At 36.8% G+C, this 21,018-nt stretch overlaps 2 protein-coding genes across 2 annotated transcripts; one reads left to right on the top strand and one right to left on the bottom strand.

The window, feature by feature from the left end:
* Nucleotides 1–323: 323 nt before the first annotated feature.
* LOC116300623 (glutamate receptor ionotropic, kainate 2-like) lies at nucleotides 324–3,080 on the bottom strand. Its single transcript, XM_031709526.2, has one exon. It carries the CDS (start codon nucleotides 3,078–3,080, stop codon nucleotides 324–326), a length of 2,757 nt encoding a protein of 918 aa, XP_031565386.2.
* Nucleotides 3,081–6,164: 3,084 nt separating this feature from the next.
* LOC116300636 (kelch-like protein 12) lies at nucleotides 6,165–13,034 on the top strand. Its single transcript, XM_031709540.2, has 5 exons — nucleotides 6,165–6,788; nucleotides 9,934–10,223; nucleotides 10,439–10,836; nucleotides 11,672–11,824; nucleotides 11,902–13,034. Exons 1-5 carry the CDS (start codon nucleotides 6,435–6,437, stop codon nucleotides 12,339–12,341), a joined length of 1,635 nt encoding a protein of 544 aa, XP_031565400.1. The 5' UTR covers nucleotides 6,165–6,434; the 3' UTR covers nucleotides 12,342–13,034.
* The last annotated feature ends 7,984 nt before the right edge of the window (nucleotides 13,035–21,018 follow it).

Genomic DNA, 21,018 nt, shown 5'->3' with positions numbered 1-21,018 from the left:
AAAACAAATCAAAAAGACAGATCTAGCCATATTATTTAACGTCTGATCAGTTTAAGTGAAATGCCAAAAAGCGTACCGTGTCTGGAGTTGTCTACGTCGCAAAAACGAAAAATAAAAGGAAGTTTTAAATGAATGAGGTTTTAAATAACGTAACTTTGATTGTCATCATCATCGTCTATTTCTACTTCAGCAGTCTGTATTTAAGACATAACTTTGTCTAATTCAATATTACTGGCTGAATCCATACTGACAGTTGGAGTGAGAGTTCCAGCTGGGCCAGTCTGTCTGCTTTGCCTTGTTGGGAACATTGGACGAACGCTATTTCATATCAAAGTAGCATGTTTTCGTACTTTAGGGATATCTTCTCGATGCCTCCAGTCATGGAACGCTCGTATTCGACGTGAATGCAAAGCTGAGATTATACTTGGTTTCGAGGCCGTATCTTCTTGTTCCACCTCTGTGTCCTTGTGAGCCGCCCAAAGCCATTCAAACGCAAGAACAACAAAGCTTATTGCGATTCCTGCACCGACGACGATGAATATTCCTGCGAGGTCTCCTAACCCCAGCTGATTTCCATCTTCTCCTGCCGCACCGGGTTTCCCGCTGCATCTTTCATCCGAGTGAATCCATTTCTTTTCAAGTATGTCCATTACACCCTTGTGACGAAGCTCAAGGATGGCATTGCTAAGCTGTTGAGTGTAAGGCGAATCCTTTTGGAGCCCAAATCCATAGCCAATCTTACCAAGAAGACTCCCAACAGTTATCAAAGAGCCACACTCATTCTGCTTATGCGCAATGTACTCCAATACCACAGAATCCCATATAAAAGCGTAATTTTCGTTTTTAGCTCTCTCTATACCTTCTGAGCTGCTTTTAACGAGGGTTTGATGATATTGCATGTACTGCCACATGGTAACAAAGCTCGGGATCGTTGATGTTTCAAAGAAAGCTTGTGGTTGACTGTTTTGCACTGTGCCATATGAAATACTCCTTTGTTGTGCCAGTTCGCCTACAGTTTTCACGGGAGATGAAAAACGCTGAATTGTAAGAAAGGCAGCAAGGTTAGCAGTGTACGATGACATGATTATGAGAATGGCAAACCACCATACGGCAACAGTGATCCTTCCTGGTGAACTCACAGGATGTAGATGGTCAGAGCTTTGTCCAACGTAGTAAACTACTGTCGACCAAAGAGACCTTACAAGAGTCAAAGTGTCCCGAAACTTGAGATGTTCTGGATGCACTCTGCTTAAGCATGTCTGAACACAGCGACCATAGTATCCATAGGGACTGAATGTACTGAAAAACCACAGAAAGAAGCCAACAACAATCATAGTCACTCCTATTGCAAGCCACATGTCGTAGCGAAACGGCCTGAAGAACGAGAAGTATTCAGAGGTTTTAGTGACCGATTTAATCAAAGCTGTTAGACCAAGGTTGATGTAAGGTTGAGTGAAGTCAATAACGCGTTGTCTCTCAGGGCTGATTGTAAAAGAAGCCACTGCAATATCAGCTTTTCCCTGCAGAAGTTCCTTCACCATGCCATTCCATTCTTTAGTTAATGAATCCAGTGAACCAAACTTATTGTCTGAGACAGGGTAAATCTCGTAGTTAAACTTCATTTTCTCAGCCAATTTGTCAAGCAACTCGATGCAATAGCCACTAAATCTGTACTCTTTCTTTCCGTCCTTTTCCGAAGTAAACATGTACACAAAAGGATGTTCCTCGATGGTGACGACCTTCAGAGTCCTGTTCTCTATCAGGTGGGTGCTGTCTGAAGGAATGTCGACTTTTCCTGAGGACCACACGATTTCTTTGTTCGGCTCCATGACAAGCCTAACCTTAGGATTCCAATGTCCAACTTTCTCGAATCCATAAGTTCGCAGATTTACAACCTCAAACTCGTCTTGAACAGGTGAACGACTGCTATCAAACGCCAAGTTATCAGACATAACGCCTGAAGTATTCACGTTACTCAAGTATTCCATCAGATATTTTCCTTCAGGTCTGGGAGCTGTTTCGGATTTCGTATAAATTCCAAACTTTTGAGTTACGTTCGAGATGTTATATCCATGATCAAAAAAGTTTTGAAGACCTTCAGCGAGCACTAGCACTGCATCAAAGGTATGACCGGCTGCAGCTTCATTTCCAAAGGATATTTCAGGATAGCCCGCGCTCTTCCAAGCAGTTTTGAAAGCATCCGACATTTGTCCGTGCCCAAAAGTATGCCGTATACCTACGACACCTCGTAGATAGTCCGGTGCTGTCATACCCGTATAAAATGGCTCGTGTGGTCCAAATGCTCCGCTGGTAAGTATCCATACACGGTTTTTTAACACTCCCAAATCACGAGCCTGTTTCAGAATCGATGGAACATACATAGCAATACAATTCAGGATGATGATTCTTGCGCCACGACTGCGGATGTGCATGAGTTGATTTGTTGCATTGATAAGGGAAATATTCTTGTGTTCTTGAAAGGTTTCATACGCTAGGATTTGCCAACCATTGTGGGATGCAATGTCCTTCAAAGTGACAAGTCCGTTGAGGCCATATTCACTTCGAGATGAGATGAGAGCCAGACGAGTCCAGTTAAAGTGAGCTATAAAATCTGCAATCACTTGGTTCTCGATGGAATCACTACTGCTCATCCGTAGAAAATACTTGTAGAAGTGAGAAGAAAACTCGAAAGGCGAATCAGTAGCATAAGGAGCGATTTGCGGTACACCAAATCCTTCACAAAAGGGATAGGTAATCTTCACCATAGGCGATGTCATAGGACCAATGATTGCGACAGCCCCTTTGTAAATCTGCCAATAAACTGTCTCAATGTTGTTAAAAGAATCCAACCAATCCGTGTCATTTAGTTCCACAAGCAACTGAACGTTTGGTAGGATGGAAGTGCTGTTGTTGATGTATTTAATGCCAAGAAGAAATGCTCGTTTTTCCGTCATGTCACAATCTTTGCAAAAGATCCTACCTATCTTGACTTCGGTTGGAAAGGATTCAGCGCAGAAGAAATTCAGGAGAAGTATCCATAGGAAAAGCAACGATCGCCAAAACACTTTTAAGCAAAACATTTTCTGATCAAATCCACAGGCCTCTGTCAAACTTACAAAATCCTGTTTGTTTCTGATTGAGTTAACCGTTAAAATTCAAATATTTGTTGTGACATTGTTTTTTATATAGCGCGCGCCGATAGAGTACATTTAAACAGTGCGCGCCAACTCTAGCGGCGCGCGCTTGTTCGGTGCGCGCACTACTTGCGCAAGTTAGTGCATTTTCTCTTTTCAAACACAGAGTACCCAAGTTTTGATTGACGTTTCAGCTTCATCAAAATTATTAAGATTGACTTAACTAAGATGAATTTTATAAATCTTTTATAAATCACATTTTTCTCGCATCGATATTCTCCGGTTTTCCTCCCTTCACAAAACCTAGCACGCTAAATTTCTGTACATGTTAGCTATGCTTTGACTTTGATCAGCCCAGAGGTTGTTTCAGGGTTCAATCTGTGAGTTAGCCATGCCCTGACATAGATCAACCCAGAAGTTGTTTCAGGGTTTGATCTGTGAGTTAGCCATGCCCTGACTTAGATCAGCCCAGAGGTTGTTTCAGGGTTTGATCTGTGGGTTAGCCATGCCCTGACTTAGATCAGCCCAGAGGTTGTTTCAGGGTTCGATCTGTGAGTTAGCAGTGCCCTGACTTTGATCAGCCGGAGGTTGTTAATTTCAGGGTTCAATCTGTGGGTTAGCCGTGCCCTGACATAGATCAACCCAGAAGTTGTTTCAGGGTTTGATCTGTGAGTTAGCCATGCCCTGACTTAGATTAGCCCAGAGGTTGTTTCAGGGTTCGGTCTGTGAGTTAGCCGTGCCCTGACTTTGATCAGCCAGAGGTTGTTTCAAGATTTGATCTGTGAGTTTGGATTCTTTTTTCTCTAAAACTTAATTTACAGCTGAAACCAAGCCATTATTTTAAATTTTGCCTTCTTGACTTCACTTGCTTTTGTATTTGACTGAACACACATACCGAAGCAGTCATTCAGTTCAACTCTTTTCTAATCTACGTACAGACTTATTTTGAAAACATTTTTTTACGAATCTTTAAAAAAAGACAAACAGTTCAAGCATTATTATGAATCCTGACTTCAATTATATTACTTTTAATTTGAGCTCATTTAATTTTTTATCATGCTATTTGTCATTAATGATAACAGGAAAACCATGACTTCATTACGCTAAACCAATTACAGTTGACTTGAAATAATTTGTTGACGTTTGCGTAGGCGGAAGTAAACCGAAAACCTAAAAAAACTCCCAAGGCTTTCAAAACATAGTAGATATTCAGAAAACCTTTTTTTCTCGTTGTTTCTAGTAACTTAAAATTAATATAAATGAATACTTTTCGGTCTCCTGTTGTTTTGATCTAATTATGTTGAATCACACTAATTTGCTTTATTTAGTGGAAGTGAGGGAGGGGGTTTTCAATTGAAAACTCGATTCAATTCCTTATTTAGTTTGAAAGGTAATCTTTTTACTCTTCTGAATACAAATGAAGTCTTTATTTACGTGCTGTAAGTCAGTACCGTATGTTTCCCACTTATACTTACAATAAAAACTCTTATGGGAAGCCATTTTGATGTTACGACCGTATACAGTGTTGTAAGTCAGCACCGTATGCTTCCCAGTTACAGTCAATTCAAAAAACGTTGTCGTCGACCGGCTCAAGCCTACGCGACTTGACCGAAAGGAATATGGGTAAAAATCACTGAAGCGGTTAAATATTCGTTTTGAATTAATTGTTACCGCTAGTAATAAGATAATAATGGCGAGAACAATCCATCAAATGCTTCAAAAGTCTTCGGGTTTAGGGAAAGAAAAACAAAGTAGTTATGATTAAGTTCACAATTTTGAAAATATGAAGAAATTATAAAAACGTCTCCTTCAACACTTCCCGCCTCGCCTACGAAGGTTCGTGCTGTAAACCAGGCATAACTAGTCAGATAAAATTATGGACTCAAACTCGGCTTCAATGATTGCCACCCAGAGTTCCTTTCGGTCCAGTCGCGTATTCTAGAATTGGTCGACAACATTTTTTGAATTGACTGTAAACGATAAACACACTCTTATGGGAACGAACCCATTACACCCGATGATACTACAACATGACGTACCGTATTCCTGCATTACATAATTGAGGAGGTGGGGTGGAGAGGGAGGGGGATTGCGTAAATTCCCCAAAAAAATATCCGCGAGCAAGCTATTTAGCTTCGGCTACGAAAAAAATATTGCGCATTCTCTCCTTCTAGTTCTAGAGAAAATAAATATCGGCCGAACTACACACTCATACACATACACGAAACAAAAATCGTGTAGGGGTTATTACAAAATAATATAAATATCCGTGCAACATAAATTTCTCCTTATTGTATTGAAACATGCATTTTCACCTAGTAACAAAGTCACGTTGCTAACAACAAGTTAACTTTTTCTGACAAGTTAACAACAGGTGGATTTGTATTGTTTGTCAGACGCGCCTTCCCTCTGTGTGACCTTCGGACTCATCATCACACAAAATTGGTTTTTTTCCCCTGTGCTCTGATGGTAATTCTCCTGTCCTGTAGCACACAAATCGGTACTCTTATATTTCAATTCGATTGCAAATCATTTTCGCAACCTTTTTGGAGAAATTAAGATCTAAAACCTCATTTGTCCACGTACAACCTAAATTGGTTAACAAGCTTAAGTAAATTCCAATCAAAACAATATTTTTTCCATCTCTCCTTAAAATTAAGGTGTCTTTTTATGTGTACTTTAGCATAGTGTAAAGAGCTTTTCTTTGCCAATAATTCGTCTATCATTTCAACGTAACTTAAATAAAAATTGCTTAAAAATAATGGCGATCATAGATCTAAACTTATTCAATATTTTTATGCCAAAAAGTTGCGAAACAAATGACTATCTGTACGTAGACTTAAGTAGTGGTGTAATTTTTGTGCTTAAATCAAAACTACAAATCATTACCATTATCGAGCCAAGAATAATTATCAAAATGGACTGAAATATGTGAACGGAAAGTTAATCAATCTGATTGGTTAAAAAGAAACTTTGTATTGACAACTCGTAGGATGTGTTTGTAATTGGAACAAAAGTCATTGATAGGCAGCTGCAAGACTCTTGAGGCGACCAAAAAAATATTCTTTTATATATTTTTACTTGACCGAGAATTAATCAATTCAAACTTAAGATTACCGCTAAAAGCACTAAAGAACTGATTGTAAGAAGCAGATATCGATTCTTAAAATCTAGCTCGCGCTAAGGGGGAATTCGAATATCGTCTTCAAAATTTAAATTTGTGAAAAGCTAAAATAAGCTAAGTCTAGTGTCAAAACACTAAGACGTATCATTGCAACTCCAGACTCGTGCAAACCTAAGATGTCTGCGAGCTCAAAATCTTCGATACAGTCGTTCTTCGAGGCTAAGAATCATTGCCGAGAGGCGTTCAGTGTACTTCACGAAATGCGAGGCAATATGGAACTTTGTGATGTGGTTCTTAAAGTTGGGAACCTGACATTAACTGCACATAGAGCAGTTCTAGCCGCAACTTCACCTTTTTTCAGACGTGAGTTTTCTTCGTCTGAGCTGGATCGGTCTAATAACGAGTTTGTTATGCCTGATAATATCCAACCTGAGTCCATGGCTGCTATGATAGAGTTTCTTTATACAGGATCTTTACATATCAATGTGAAAAACACAGAGGAACTTCTAGAAACTGCATGTTTATTAAAGGTAAGAAATTTAATTCCAAACTAGAAAAATTATCTTTAGCCGACAATTGAAATGATTCAAAATGTTAAACGAAGCAAATGTAAAATCGAAATTGAAATTTTGAGTTAACTCAACTCTAAAAAGATATCCGTACTTTTTCAATCCATTTATTCTGATTTCTGACTTTAATAATTAACATTAAAGTTGGTCGAACTAGAAACCTGCGAAATAAATGACGTTGCAACATTTTCAGTTTTGAATATTACACACACCTTTCAAAAGTAAGGTTTGTTTGTATAGTACAATATGATACGTTTCAACGTTGTGCCTGGCAATAAACTTGCTCAGGAAGAATCCAAACGAAAACTAAATAATATTTGATTTTATTGATAGTAAATTTTTTAAAAGAAAACAAGGATTCGATTAAAACGACGAGTTAGAAATCAAAATTGTACTTTGAAAAAAAAAATCTAGAAATTTGTATATAAAAAAGAGGATTGATAAACCCTAAAACATTGGCATAATGGTTTTGATATTCTACGTGTGTAAGAGGTAGTAATGATGATAGAAGTCGTGAATAATACATTGAAGATTTGACGTTTGTTTTCCTGCGATGATGCTAGTACTGTTTACCTTCGTATGTTAAAAAAAGAAAAATATTTTTCGTCAAATTTGTCCTAAAAATTGAAAAAAAATACCCGAAAATAATACCAATATATAAAATTATCACTGTCACGAAAAAGAAAAAATATAATAATTAAAAAACGATAAAAAAAGAAGAGGAAAAAAGGTAGTCATATAATTTCTGAAAATATCTTAGGCACACTCCTTAACTTTTATTTTCTTTTAAAATGTCCACAACAAAAATCATCTCCTTTTCTAATTACGAAGACCAATCAAGACCCATGACTCAAAACATTTCTAAATTTGACTCTCATAATTTAATATCTCGATTTTACTGGTTCTGTAAGTGTTCTATCATCTAGTCCAATCAGAGATTTGTTTGCTTAAACATATTGAATTATCTTTGGCAACTGGTGGCTTAAAATAGACTCAGTTATTAATTAAACATAATATTACTGATATCAACGCAATCTAACGAACTTGTAGACTACCTGCAATTAAAGCTTTTGTGCAGCCCACTATGGTGGTTTTCTCTATGAATTTTAATTCGATCTTTGGGCTTTTTCCCTAGTGTGGAGCTTGAGGCTTTGTTGTGATAGTCCCACGTCGTGATACAACGGCCAAAATTAGAAGCTAAAAGAAAATAAATAAAAAAATAGAAGAAAAAAGAACGAAAAGAGAAGAGAAGAGAAGAGAAGAGAAGCGAAGAGAAGAGAAGAGAAGAGAAGAGAAGAGAAGAAGTAATAGAAGAGAGAGAAGAAGATCCCCCCTTCCGCGAATCCTCTCCCCTCCACTCCCTCTGCCTCTCCTCTCATCTTCTCCTATCCCTCCCCTCTTCTGAAGAGAAGAGAAGCTTAATAGAAATACCACTACTTACACCTAATTGCAAGAACGTTTACATAAAAAAAAAAAAATAACAAAAGAACAATTAGGGATTAATAAGAAATCAGTTCGTTCTCAAATCCCCCTAGATAAAGGAAAATGATATTTCATTATATCAAAATTCCTTATAAAATGATTCTAAATAGCTCCAGCTTATTATAGTGTTATAATAATTTAATAAAAACATGAAATATTATATATTTTGATCTCCTAACAGATTGAATGTTATAATAATGACAACATAGTGTTATTTGAATATTGTAACCTGGTTTTTAAGATGCTTTTTGTCTCTGTAAATTAAAATCATAATTGGCGGCTTTATTTCTTACTTACCTCGATTTGTTTTATTCCATTTCAAAATTCTAATAGATTTATTCATTAAATCTCACCATATCGATGGTCTGAGACACATCAAACACCGTTATGTAAATATTCATGGTCTATGTTATCAAACTGATCAAGGGTTGTAAGGGATATGGATTGTCTGATGCCCAATATAGACGTTTTGTTTCGCTAAGTGCACTTATTATTTAATGTCGAACGTATCCAAGACACCCCCGACTTTGAGTCGAGAATCACATTTATATTTTAAGTTTTCAGAAAAAAAAAAAAAAAAAAAAAAAAAAAAAAAAAGAAGTACTTTAAAGGTTAAAGGTATATATTTTTTAGAATAATTCCGAAAGAGCGTACGGGTTATATGATTTGCTTATGCCGTACCGGACACACTGTGAGGTCGATCCGACAAGACACGACATGACACGATGAACGACAACAACTGATATGATGATGATTTATGATTTTATATAGCGCCCTTTCTATGTGGATATAATCAAAAGGCGCTTTGCGTTGAGTTGTAAATGACAGATTGCTTTTTATGAAATTTACAAGCATGAGAGATGGTTAGTGTGAAGTGTAGGCACTGAGGGTGGTCACTGCCAGGGTTTCTTTACGTCCTCAGTGGTTCTTTTACGTCCCTCCGATTTTGGTTAGTAATGATGAGTGTGTTATTTTAAGACCCTGAGTGTTGGTCCGGCCGGGACTCGAACCACGATCTCCCGCACGAGAGTCCGATGCTCACGCAATGATCAAAAAGTTATCAATGAAAAATATAGTGCACAACAGCACAATTGAATTTACGTTCCGAAAGTGAGGAAAAAACTGGATGGAGTTGGCATTGTGGGAATGTGGACCTGTTTCCAAGATGACGTCTATCTTGTCCCCTAACATTAACCTCGGAACGCATCATAAGATCCTATAACGAGGCTTCGTGGAATCGGGATCGGAACCGTAATTGGAAAGATGGAAAGGTTTCCTTTTGGCTTAGCATGCTCGTAATGGGCAGTTTTCACTTACAAACAGTCAAGCATGAACTGCTTCTGACTCCGATATCGATTCAAACGCCAGTGAAAACCTTTCCTGCTAGCAGAGTCTTCCTCGTTGGCGATACTTGGCAGAGAACAAGGGAGACTTTGCATGTTACCAGTGAAGAGGAAACCTGCCAACCATAGCCAGCCTTTAGAAACAAGCTAACACTAACTTTAAAATTAAATTTTATGAGTTTTATGTCTATGATCTTTCTTAATTTCTTTCGTTTATTTTCCATTGGACTTCCAAATGTTTTGAAACTACACTTATATAATTTTCTGTTTTTCTCATCCAGAACGAAGAAGCTTTACAAGCAGTGATCGAATCGGTCGTCGCAAGCATAAGTATTTCAAACTGCCTTCGGCTACAAGGTGTTTCCAGGAGACACAACCTTGCTGATATGAAAGAAAAAATCGACAGATTTGTGGAGTGGAACTTCGAGGAGATCGCCAGACGCAAAGCATTCCTCTCACTGGAGGCGGAACAGTTAAGAGAAATACTCAAAAGTGAGAATCTGAGAGTTAAAGGCGAAGAGATTGTTTATGAAGCTGTTTATAAATGGTACATGCACGATCGCGATAACAGGTCAGTGGAAACGTATATTGAAAATGTCTACATTATTGTATCTAATTATATGAGTGCATGACTGATGTGGCTAGACAATCCATCCATCCATCCATCCATCCATCCATCCATCCATCCATCCATCCATCCATCCATCCATCCATCCATCCATCCATCATTTTTAATTCTACCCATGCATTCAGGCTATCAATCTCAACTTTTGCTTCCTTTTCCAGACGAGAGTCTGCAGAAAGAGTTTTTCAGGAAGTCCGATTTTGTCAGATACCAGAAAATTTATTAGTCCGTCAAGTTATCCCAGACCTAGTAGAAAAAGAAAACCTCTGCTCAGAATTCGTAGAGAAGGCAATGGACCACCACAGGGACCCCACCAAGCCATCCCGCCCAAGAAAACCGCAAGAATCGATTTATGTACTAAGTAGAAGAGACAGCATAGCAGAGCGGTTTGATCCAGTGCACGGTACATGCATTCCCTGTTACCCTATGGTGCCCGTTGATGATGGAGATGGTGAACATCGCTGTACAGTAATAGTTGGTGATGATATACATGCAGTATATGAAAAACGAGTCGAGAAGTACGATCCAGTTGGCTTGTGCTGGTTGGGTGTTGGGCCAGGTAAGTTGCCCATCTGTTCATTTTAGAACATCATTAACGAAAGTCCATCAAAATGCAGGAAAGCATCGTATTTGCCATGGAAATTTCCTTTATAATATTATTCAATTATCATTCAACGTTAGCAGCTCTTCCATGAGGCTTTCCAGATCGATCAATAAACACCTTCACCATACGTTCATGCATTTGTAACACAAAATTCATATATTGAATTTACACTAAGGAATGAAATTAAAACCGGAGTACGCAAAGAAAAACCCTCGAGGCAAGGGAGAGAACAACAAACACATAACAAAAAGTACTGAATTCACATGCACATGCGGTTCGGTCGAGAATCGATCGAACTTGAGAACTTAGACTTGAACTAGACAGTGGGGATAGACAGCGCCGTAGCAGCGCATGCCACCCATGTTACTCATATAATAACTTCACATGGATACCACCAATGCCAACCACGCAACCCTTGCACCAATGCAACCCATGTCATCAATGTTACTCATGTCTTACATGCTACCCATATGCAACCAGTGGCATCTATGCACCAATGCTACCCATGCCACCCATGCCACCCATGCCACCCCTGACACCCATATGTAGCCACTGGTACCTATGTACCAATGCTACCCATGCCATCCGTATCACCCATGCTATCCATATGCAACCAGTGGCACCCATGCCACCCATATGTAGCCACTTGTACCAATGTACCAATGATACCCATGCCACCCGTATCACCCATGCTATCCATATGCAACCAATGCTTAATGCCACCCATATGCAACCAATGGCATATATGAACCAATGTCACCAATATTACATTATTCGTTGTAACTTTCAGGTATAGACACACATGACGCAGCAGTTTGTGCTGGTAAGAACTGCATCTACGTCGTGGGAGGAAAATCCCATCGAGAAAAAGTATACAAATTCAGTCTTAAGAATTCAAAGTGGACAGAGCTGCCCAGTATGTCTGAGAGTCGCAGGTTACCAGGTACTAAATACTGGTGAATAGATGTCTATGTAGTAAAAATATATAGCTGATCATGAGTTTGTTGTTGTTATCATCAGGAGCAGTTTGCATCGGGATCAAGCTATACGTAGTAGGAGGCTTCGGCGAAAAAGGAGCTCTATTTTCCGTCGAGTGCTACAACACTAAACTCGAGAAGTGGACACCCCTTAAGCCGTTGAACTTCGCGCGTTTCCAGTTGGGAGTCGTATCTTTAAACAACTCGATCTATGTTATAGGAGGGAGAGATAATTCCGATACCTTAAAAAGCATCGAAGTGTTAGGCATCAAAACAAAAGGATGGAAAGTTTTAGACGGCCAGTTGAATGAAGCGCGCAATGATTTTGGGCTGGTTGTTCAGGGTGAGGAGATAATTTGTTTCGGTGGAAGAGGTGTTAAATCTATCGAGAGCTTCAACGTTACGAGTGAAGAATCAAAGGTCGTTGGCAACACGGGGATCAGTACCTTTTCGATTGACTGCTTGTTATTTCCTGCGATGTAGTATGGATGATAGTATGTAGATTGATTTTTAAATCAAAGTAGTGACTACAACAAATAACATTTTTCAAGATGGATATCTATTTAGGTAAAATAGTAACTGATCTAGAAGGATCGAGTTATACTATTTTTTTGTTATTTCCACCCTGCATATTCATTAGAAATGAAACCAAGAAGAAATAACGAATTAAAGAAAGGAAGGAAAGAAGGAAAAAAGGAAGGAAGGAAGAATGCAAGAACGAAAGTTAAAGAAAGAGAAGCTTAAAAGAGAAATTCTGACCATCGCACACACTATCTGAACGAGATTGAAGTAGTTTTCATGAGAGCATACCTGGTAGGAGCAAACTAATAAACTATGGTCCATACGTCGATCGATGTATAAGACCAATATTCCTCTCCGTATCTCCGGTATATATCAGCCACACGCAGTCTATCACAGGAAAGTACATTACACACAGATATTTTCTATTCAAATGATTATAAAACTTAATTCTGGTTGTCAACTAAAATTGACTCAGATAGTCTATACAAATGATCATAAAACTAACTTTTGGTTGTAAAAAAAAGGTTTGTTTCTGAGCAAGTTGCTAAGACTATCTTTCCTGACTGTTTTGTAAAATATAGAAATATATAGAAATCGAAATATAGAAATATATAGAAATAGGGTTTTCCTTGTAGTTAAACTATGATAAATAAAGTTTGCCAATTCCAATTCCAATTCCAATTCCAATTCCAATTCCAATTCCAATTCCAATTCCAATTCCAATTCCAATTTCAATTCCAATTCCAATTCCAATTCCAATTCCAATTCCAATTCCAATTCCAATTCCAATTCCAATTTCAATTTCAATTTCAATTTCAATTTCAATTTCAATTTCAATTTCAATTTCAATTCCAATTCCAATTTCAATTTCAATTCCAATTCCAATTCCAATTCCAATTCCAATTCCAATTCATCCAATTCCAATTCCAATTACAATTCCAATTCCAATTCCAATTCCAATTCCAATTCCAATTCCAATTCCAATTCCAATTCCAATTCCAATTCCAATTCCAATTCCAATTCCAATTCCAATTCCAATTCCAATTCCAATTCCAATTCCAATTCCAATTCCAATTCCAATTCAAGATGGCTGCCAGAGTAGAAAGATCATTTCTAATCTGTCTAAAAACTCGATATCCATTCTATATTTAATTTCTTAATGTTAGTACTTGATTATTCCGAGCAAACCACGCACTGAATGTCATTAATTTATATCCAACGAACCAATATATTCTGTAATGTGACATACAGCTGGTATAGTTACCTCTAGAACTGTCTCCCCCACTTGGATAAACGACAACTCACTTCCGAATTATGTATGACTCAAGTAATCATTGGCTTGTGAATGGAAAACCTCATTCTTATCAAAATCAACCGTTTTAAGATATATTCGGTGCGATTGGAGCATAAAAAGGGAATGCTCTTGCAAAATATTAATGAATATTGTATCATAGATATTTAAACTTATATTTATAACAAAAGATGTGTGAAATATGTCCAACATGGCGGCCATATCTTGTTATTTCATTATCTTGGGAATGATCACAAGCTGCCAGTTTCTTGCAATTGCGACAGACTAAGTACTTTATTTAGGCTCATTTGCATAACCTTTCACAAGATTACTGATTTTTTTCCGTGCATGACGTGACAATTACAGTGGACCTGGAAAAAAGCGCTTGTTTGAAATTCGTAATAAAGCCGAATAAGAACTATCGAACCAAAGACCCCCATCAAGTAACTTTATTCACGTTTGAGTACTGCGAGGCAAGAAGTGCATTGCCAAAGTAGCACGCAGCCACATATCTGAGGCAATTATAGACTTTTTTGTGGGGGACGGGGGCAATGGACCAAATTCACCTGGGCGTAATGTTTTGCCCATTTTCAGACCTCGCGTCATTCAGTTGAAAATAAGATTCTTTGTTTGAGTTGTATCCATATTCATGTGTCTTCTCCGTATGTGCAACCGTTAAACAAAAAAATGATACTTTATGGGAATGGCACGGGATCTGAAATTGGAAAACAGTGGATTAGGTCTATTCTACATTCAGCAAAGCAAACATTAGAGTCGCACTCCTTCGAATTTCATCGAAGCCTTATCTAAGTCAGAGCACAGCTAACTCACTGATTGACGAATAGGAGGATTTCTCCTCAAAGCAAATTTCTGAATTTCACTACTAGGCTTTCAATATAATGTGACGTGCCAAAGAATCCGCACGTGCATCAGTCAGTCCTACTTTAAAAGGTTCAAAGCACCTGTCATCTAATTTATTCAAATGGATGAGTGTAAACTGATCTGGTCTCACCTTCACATAGAGTTTTGTGGGTCTCTTCCTAGATTCGAATTTTTTTTTCTAATTTTCTTCCCTCAGAGACACGGTTCTAGGATCACCCTAAATACCATTTTGATTTTTCATTTAGCCCATCTCTAACTTTGATCAGTTCTACAGGTTGTCATTTAAGGCTTCGATAAATAGTATGAAACTTTTGAAATTCGAAGGACAGTTGGATAACAAATCTAACAAAAATTGGGTTTTCTTTTTTCTTTTCTTCTTCTTTTTTGCGATCTATGGATGATAGTTTATACATAGTTATTAAGTATGTATGAATGCGCAATGTGGAAAACAACTATAAAAGGGTTCGATTCCTGATGATGACCCTTTCTCACTACATTACTGTCTTCTTCCATTGTTATAGAATTGCAAGGCTGACGCAATTGAGAATTCTAGAAATCTAAAAAAAATATGAAATGTTCCTTCTGGCCATCTGTTTCACCTTATTAGACGCTAGGGCCGGCTTTTCTCCAAGGGTCTTCAGTTCTCCTCTCTCTGGGGAAAACCCATAACAAGCTAAATTTCAATTCAAACTATGCGTTAAGCATGGCCTGACTTAGGTTAGCCCAGAGGTTGATTCAGGGTTCAATCTGGGACGGTTAGCCATGTTCAGACCTAGATCAGCCCCGGCCAGAGGTTGTTTCAGGGTTCAATCTGCGACGGAGATAGCCAACCCTGACTTAGAAGCCAGAGGTTATTTCGGCGTTTGATCTGTCTTAACCATTCCCTGACTTAAGTCAGCCCAGAGGTTGTTCCAGTGTATCAGGTAGGATGGAACTGGAAGGTGATTTCACATCTCACATTCTAGAACCAGATGTAGATTTCATGAGGTAGCATAAATGTCATAATTTCTCATCCAGGTACGTCTTTAGAATAATAGATCTATCTAATTATACTTATATACCTCAGAAAAAAGTAAAAATAAAATATTTTGTACCTACGAATATAGAAAATTTCAGCAGCAAATATATTAGAAGAACACAGTACTTCGATTTAAAAATAAACTTTTTCGTTTTTATTGCTTGGGTTGCCTGTGTATAATTGGGTTTGACATCAGTGGATTTAGCAGATGTCTCATCGGCGCTCAGCTCAAGAAAACAAAACCATCCCAAAAACTAAAACCACAAAATTAAAGAATGACCTTTCGGGATATGTGACAAAAGAGTTGGAAGTTTTGAGGAACTATCACATATATTATTTCTTGCGGATCTTGAGCTTGTAGTAGGCTTTTACCTAAATGCTGAAACAAAAACAAAGGTTGCTTTTCGATTAAGGAAACACTTAAGTATGTACCTGAACATTAACCTTTGGATTTTTTCGGAGGTATCACAAATTTCCAGGAGCGTGAACCAAAATGGGACTAATTTTGAGTTTGATCGCAGCGAAAATTAGCCTATTTTGACTCGAGCGGGTTTTCGACGATTTTTCTCGCTTAATAACCTCATTTGCGTCTGTTCTAGCACTATCTATCCAAAAAAAAAAAAAAAAAAAAAAAAAAAAAAAAAAACCCTCGCAATCGTAGGCAGAGAAAGCCAGTGTGAAAAGGAAATGGAAAGTATCTTGGCTTATTGGACTTACTTAGAATTTCATTGCCAATAAAGACAATCCGAGGGTACTCCCAGAAGTTTATAAGCTTTCGAATGAGCAGGGACAATGATCTATTCTTAGGTCTTAGTCATTTACATTATTCATAGTTTTTGGACACTATAAGTCCGAAAGTTTGATTTGAAATATTTAATTTTATTTTGCAAAAGATTTTCAGTTAATGATTTAGCATAAATAAGGTACCCAGCATCGTATCAGTCCTAGAAAGAAATAAAGAAAAAGAAAGAAAAAAAAGAAAGAACGAGTCACGGTAGGGGAGAGGTTTTCATGTGGATGTTTCATTCAGGTATGGATAAAACGAGCAAAATACCTTTTTATATTTTCCTGTAAAAAAAAAAAAAAAAAAAAAAAATACACTGAGAGTCTCGATAAAATGAATTAGCCGGTTCGGCCTTCCTGACAGCCGAAAGTATTCACGGTTAACTGATAAAATATTACTATATACTTTCCATCAAGATTAATATTCAAATATCCATGGCGATAAGACAGACCTTGAATGATAAAAGTGCCAGTAAAAAAGCCGATTTCCTAGTCATTATTACAAAGATCTCGAGTATCCTAGGAGGTTTTAATTACAAGTTGAAGAGTACGCTGGTTGTATACAGGATATACATTAAGTCACAGTAAACCAATATTTTCAATAACTTTTCATACGTATATACAGGCATCAATATAGCACTGTAATAAGTGAAGGTATTAGGTGTACTAGGAGTTCATACAGAACTGCCAAGATTCGCAGGAAAAGACAACAATAAGGAAGAACAAGAACAATTGCAAGAACAAGAAGAAGAGGAGAAACAAGAAGAAGAAGAAGAAGAAGAAGAAGAAGAAGAAGAAGAAGAAGAAGAAGAAGAAGAAGAAGAAGAAGATCATCATCACCGCCAACAAAAACAACAACGACGACGACGACAGCGACAACGCTCGCGCAACACAACAAGCTGAGAAGGATCGGAGGAACTGGAAGATGCGGAATTAATGAAACTTTGCAATATAAAATCTGATATCAAAAATTAAAAAAAAAAGGCTTATCTCAAAAAAAATTCTATCAAATGTCAACAGTGACTGACTTTTAATTAAAAAAAACTAATTCACAGAACAGCCAACCCCAGACATGTTTTTTACAGTTCATTAAAGACTCGGTAGTGTTTTGTGTTATCTCATGCAGCAAGCGTGGGCGAAAAAAGGAGTTTTCTAGATTTGTAGTCATGAATGACATCTGCCTGATATTCCGGAACAAAACTGGTCCTATATTTCAGATGGCTTTCTTTATAAAGTTTCAGAGCTTACACTTGTTTTAGATGAACGTACGTACTGATAATGGTCAGTGTAGTAAGATGCATTCAGAAATGAATGAATCATAATATGCATTAATGATTGTATTACTTCCTCATAATAAACTACACTCTTTTGTTTTCTTCTTCCTCTTACTCAACTTTTCCTTCCTGCTCTTCTTCTTCATTTTCTCCTTCACATTTTCTCGTTGTCGTTCTTGTCAGTCTTGTCGGTTGTGTTGTTCTAGTTGCACTTTTTACTTGATAAATTTCAAGCGTCTAGTCATAAATGTTGCAATATCTATTTTAGGATTTTTGTCACGATTTGTCTGATGAGCCGTGGAGAATTATCCAGGTGATGTCACATGTCATTACCTTCTAGAACCAGTCATAAAAATTTGTTTGTTCATTGATCAATGTTTTCTTCTTCAGCTTTAAATCAAGAGCAAGCTAGGACTATGACATATTGACGATTATCCCAGAAGTTGTTTTTTCATGGTTCGATAATATGTGAGTTGAAGTTTCCAGTATTTAAGTAATTTTAGTTATACTTCTTCCTCTTCTTTCTCTAATTCTCTCTCTCTCTTTTTGCATTTACTTTCCTTGTTTTCGTACTTGTTTTTCTTATTCTTCTCTTGCTTGTTTTTTCTTTTTTTTCTTTCTTTTTTTGGTTTTCTAGTTGTTCTTGTTGTCCTTTTCCTTCTCCTCCTATATTTTTATTTATTTTTTCGCTTTTGGTTGTGCTTTGTTGTGTTAGATTGTTGTTGTGTGTTGTTATAGTTTGTTTCATTCTCAATTGGTTCATCATGAAGAATTGAAAACGTCTAGTTTTATATCTATATTTATAGTACTGCTCTACTCAACTGCTATCAATTTTGGATAAAGCTGTTGAACAAACGGAGCTTTTCCCTACAATTTTTTGTCATCTGGTCTCTTAAGAATGGCACTGTTAGTATGCATTAGATGAAAGTTCTGTGACTATGTTACAACCAAACAACATACTTTTATTTCAGATTGGAATATTAAGAATGACCTTTGAGTTATAGATATGATTGTTTGTATCTTAGCCAAAAAACAAAAAATTATGTTTAGTCTCAGATCGCCCATTTGAGATCTTGGACCGACAACGTTTATTGTAACAAATGTATACCAGTATAGGCTAACAAACTGAGTATAGCTTGAGGGCTCTGTTTGATTGTTCCCATCTCCTCCAGGGGATCGGACGAAATACTAAGGAAATGAAAATAGTGACATACAATATCACACACACTGTGAGCTTCAAATTAAGCAGTAGAGCTCACACAGCTGTAGAATAAACGATCATGAAGTTTGTTATCGATCTTGTCAGTTCATTAGACACAAAAACTTAATCAAGCAGGAAAGTGAGTTCGATTATATCCTTTTATGGGGAAAATATTATGCACAATTTATAATTGTTTTTGCTATAGATAAGAGCCCACAAATCAGGCCCACAGTTGGAATTCACTTCCTGTTGGGTATTAATAAGTAGCACCACTCCTCTTCACACCTTGCTACAATAAGAAATATAATGAGAATGAGGCCTAAAACACTAATTGCATGCACAGATAGAGTCTAAAAACAATAAGCTTCTTGCGCCTAAAAATATACAATAGACCTATCCCGAATTCGCTTGACTGGTCACGAAACAATGGTATCAAGTCGAGGTTGAACTTGATGAATAAAAGAATCAAGTTCAATCTCGACTTCAAATCATTGTTTCGTGGTCAGTCAAGCGAATTCGGGATATGTCTATTATATGTGCCTGAAAGACACCAATCAAAAGGTAGGCAATATATATATTTATATTTATATATACATCAAACTCAAAAATATTGAAATTTCGAGATATATATAATAAGTGTTTCAGTGTTGTTTTTGTTGTAAAATGAAAAAAAAAAAAAAGGCTTTCTAGAATGTAGTCAAATGTAGAAATTTTGTTCAAGCAACTTTTTTTTTAGAATTCAGTAAAGGCAATATAAAATCTGCAAGTAACCTCGAGTAGTATTCGATGGATAATTGACTTGGAATATGGTTCTTTGGTGAGAAGTTTTGTAAGATCAAGAAAATGTCGGAAAATTAACGAAAAAAAGTGTTATGTTTATGTTTTTGCCGCTTATGGGAAGAAAAATCCTGATGGTTATCTGTCTAATGTTATGGATTCTCTTAAGGGGTACTTCAAAACACTGAAAACTGTTATATTGTAAGCAATTAACTTCCCCAGGGCGTAGAGCAAAAACACTCCAACTGCTTGACATCCAAGTTTCATTTGAATATCATTCTTTTCAAGAATACAAGCTTAATTATTGTTGGAATTAAGTGGTATAGGAGATTCAGTCACCAGAATTATATCTGGTAAATAAGCATCCATTTTACGGTTTAACTAACCCAAAGCACTAAACCAGATGTAAAGCTAACCAAATTCAAATTCACGTTCCAGTTGGTTAAATCATGGTTAATATATATAAATTATTATTATTATTGGGCCACGTAGTTACGTACGTTACGTCCCAATGGCCTCGACAAGAGACAAGAATTAAAATCTCAACTTAGAATTCAGTTTTCATTCTAGTGTTTTTTCTATATTACAATAGATTGCTGCAACCTTCCTTGTTATTCCATTCCCTATGGGGGCTGCACTTTTCACTTTTTCTTTATATTTCATTATTTTACAAAAGACCTATGCTTTTCGTCTGAATTTACTGATTACATCATCCTTTTGTTCTTATGCCCTTTATATACTAGTTGTTTGGCTATTCATTCTTTACTTTTTTACTTTTTATCCTGTATATATCTTTATTTTTTCTGAAGAAAACCGAATGGCCGAAACGTTAAATACAATTGTTTTGGAACAGTTAGAAGTTGCCTGTTTTCTCTTTTTACTTAATTAATATACTAGAATAAATTATTATTATTATATATATATTAACTATGATTAAATTTTATAGTCGTTGAAAGGTGGCCTAAAAGAAAAATATAATATCTTCAGTACGAAAGGCATGTACTTAATGCTTTAAGAGTCTTCTTTTTTGAACAGAAGGCACCCGTGAAGTTGATTTAAACTTAGGAACTTTCTTCTCATTTTAATTAACTTTTTTGAAGTACTATATTTTAGATGATCTTTAATAGGACTCCAATATTTCATCAGTTTAGATGTCTTATTTCCCATTCATGATTTCAGCACCCTTTTAGCATTAAAATAAGAGTTAAAGAACCGAGAAAAAAGACGGCTTTGTCAAGCTCACTGCGTGTGACGGATACACTGTGAGTAATTATATATTACTGAGGCAGTATGGTTCAAGATTAGTATCTCAAACATCTCACATCAAATGCATTGCTAAAAATGAAGAATAACAGCTTTATATAAACAGTCTATCAAAGAAACTCAATTATAATAGGTTTTCCAGGAAATAT

The sequence above is a fragment of the Actinia tenebrosa genome, unplaced genomic scaffold, assembly GCF_029948245.1.
Source record: "Actinia tenebrosa isolate PJP-AT-01 unplaced genomic scaffold, QUT_ActTen_1.0 PGA_scaffold9__36_contigs__length_13948895, whole genome shotgun sequence".
Lineage (NCBI taxonomy): Eukaryota > Metazoa > Cnidaria > Anthozoa > Actiniaria > Actiniidae > Actinia > Actinia tenebrosa.
This window is presented reverse-complemented; position numbering and strand designations above follow the sequence as displayed.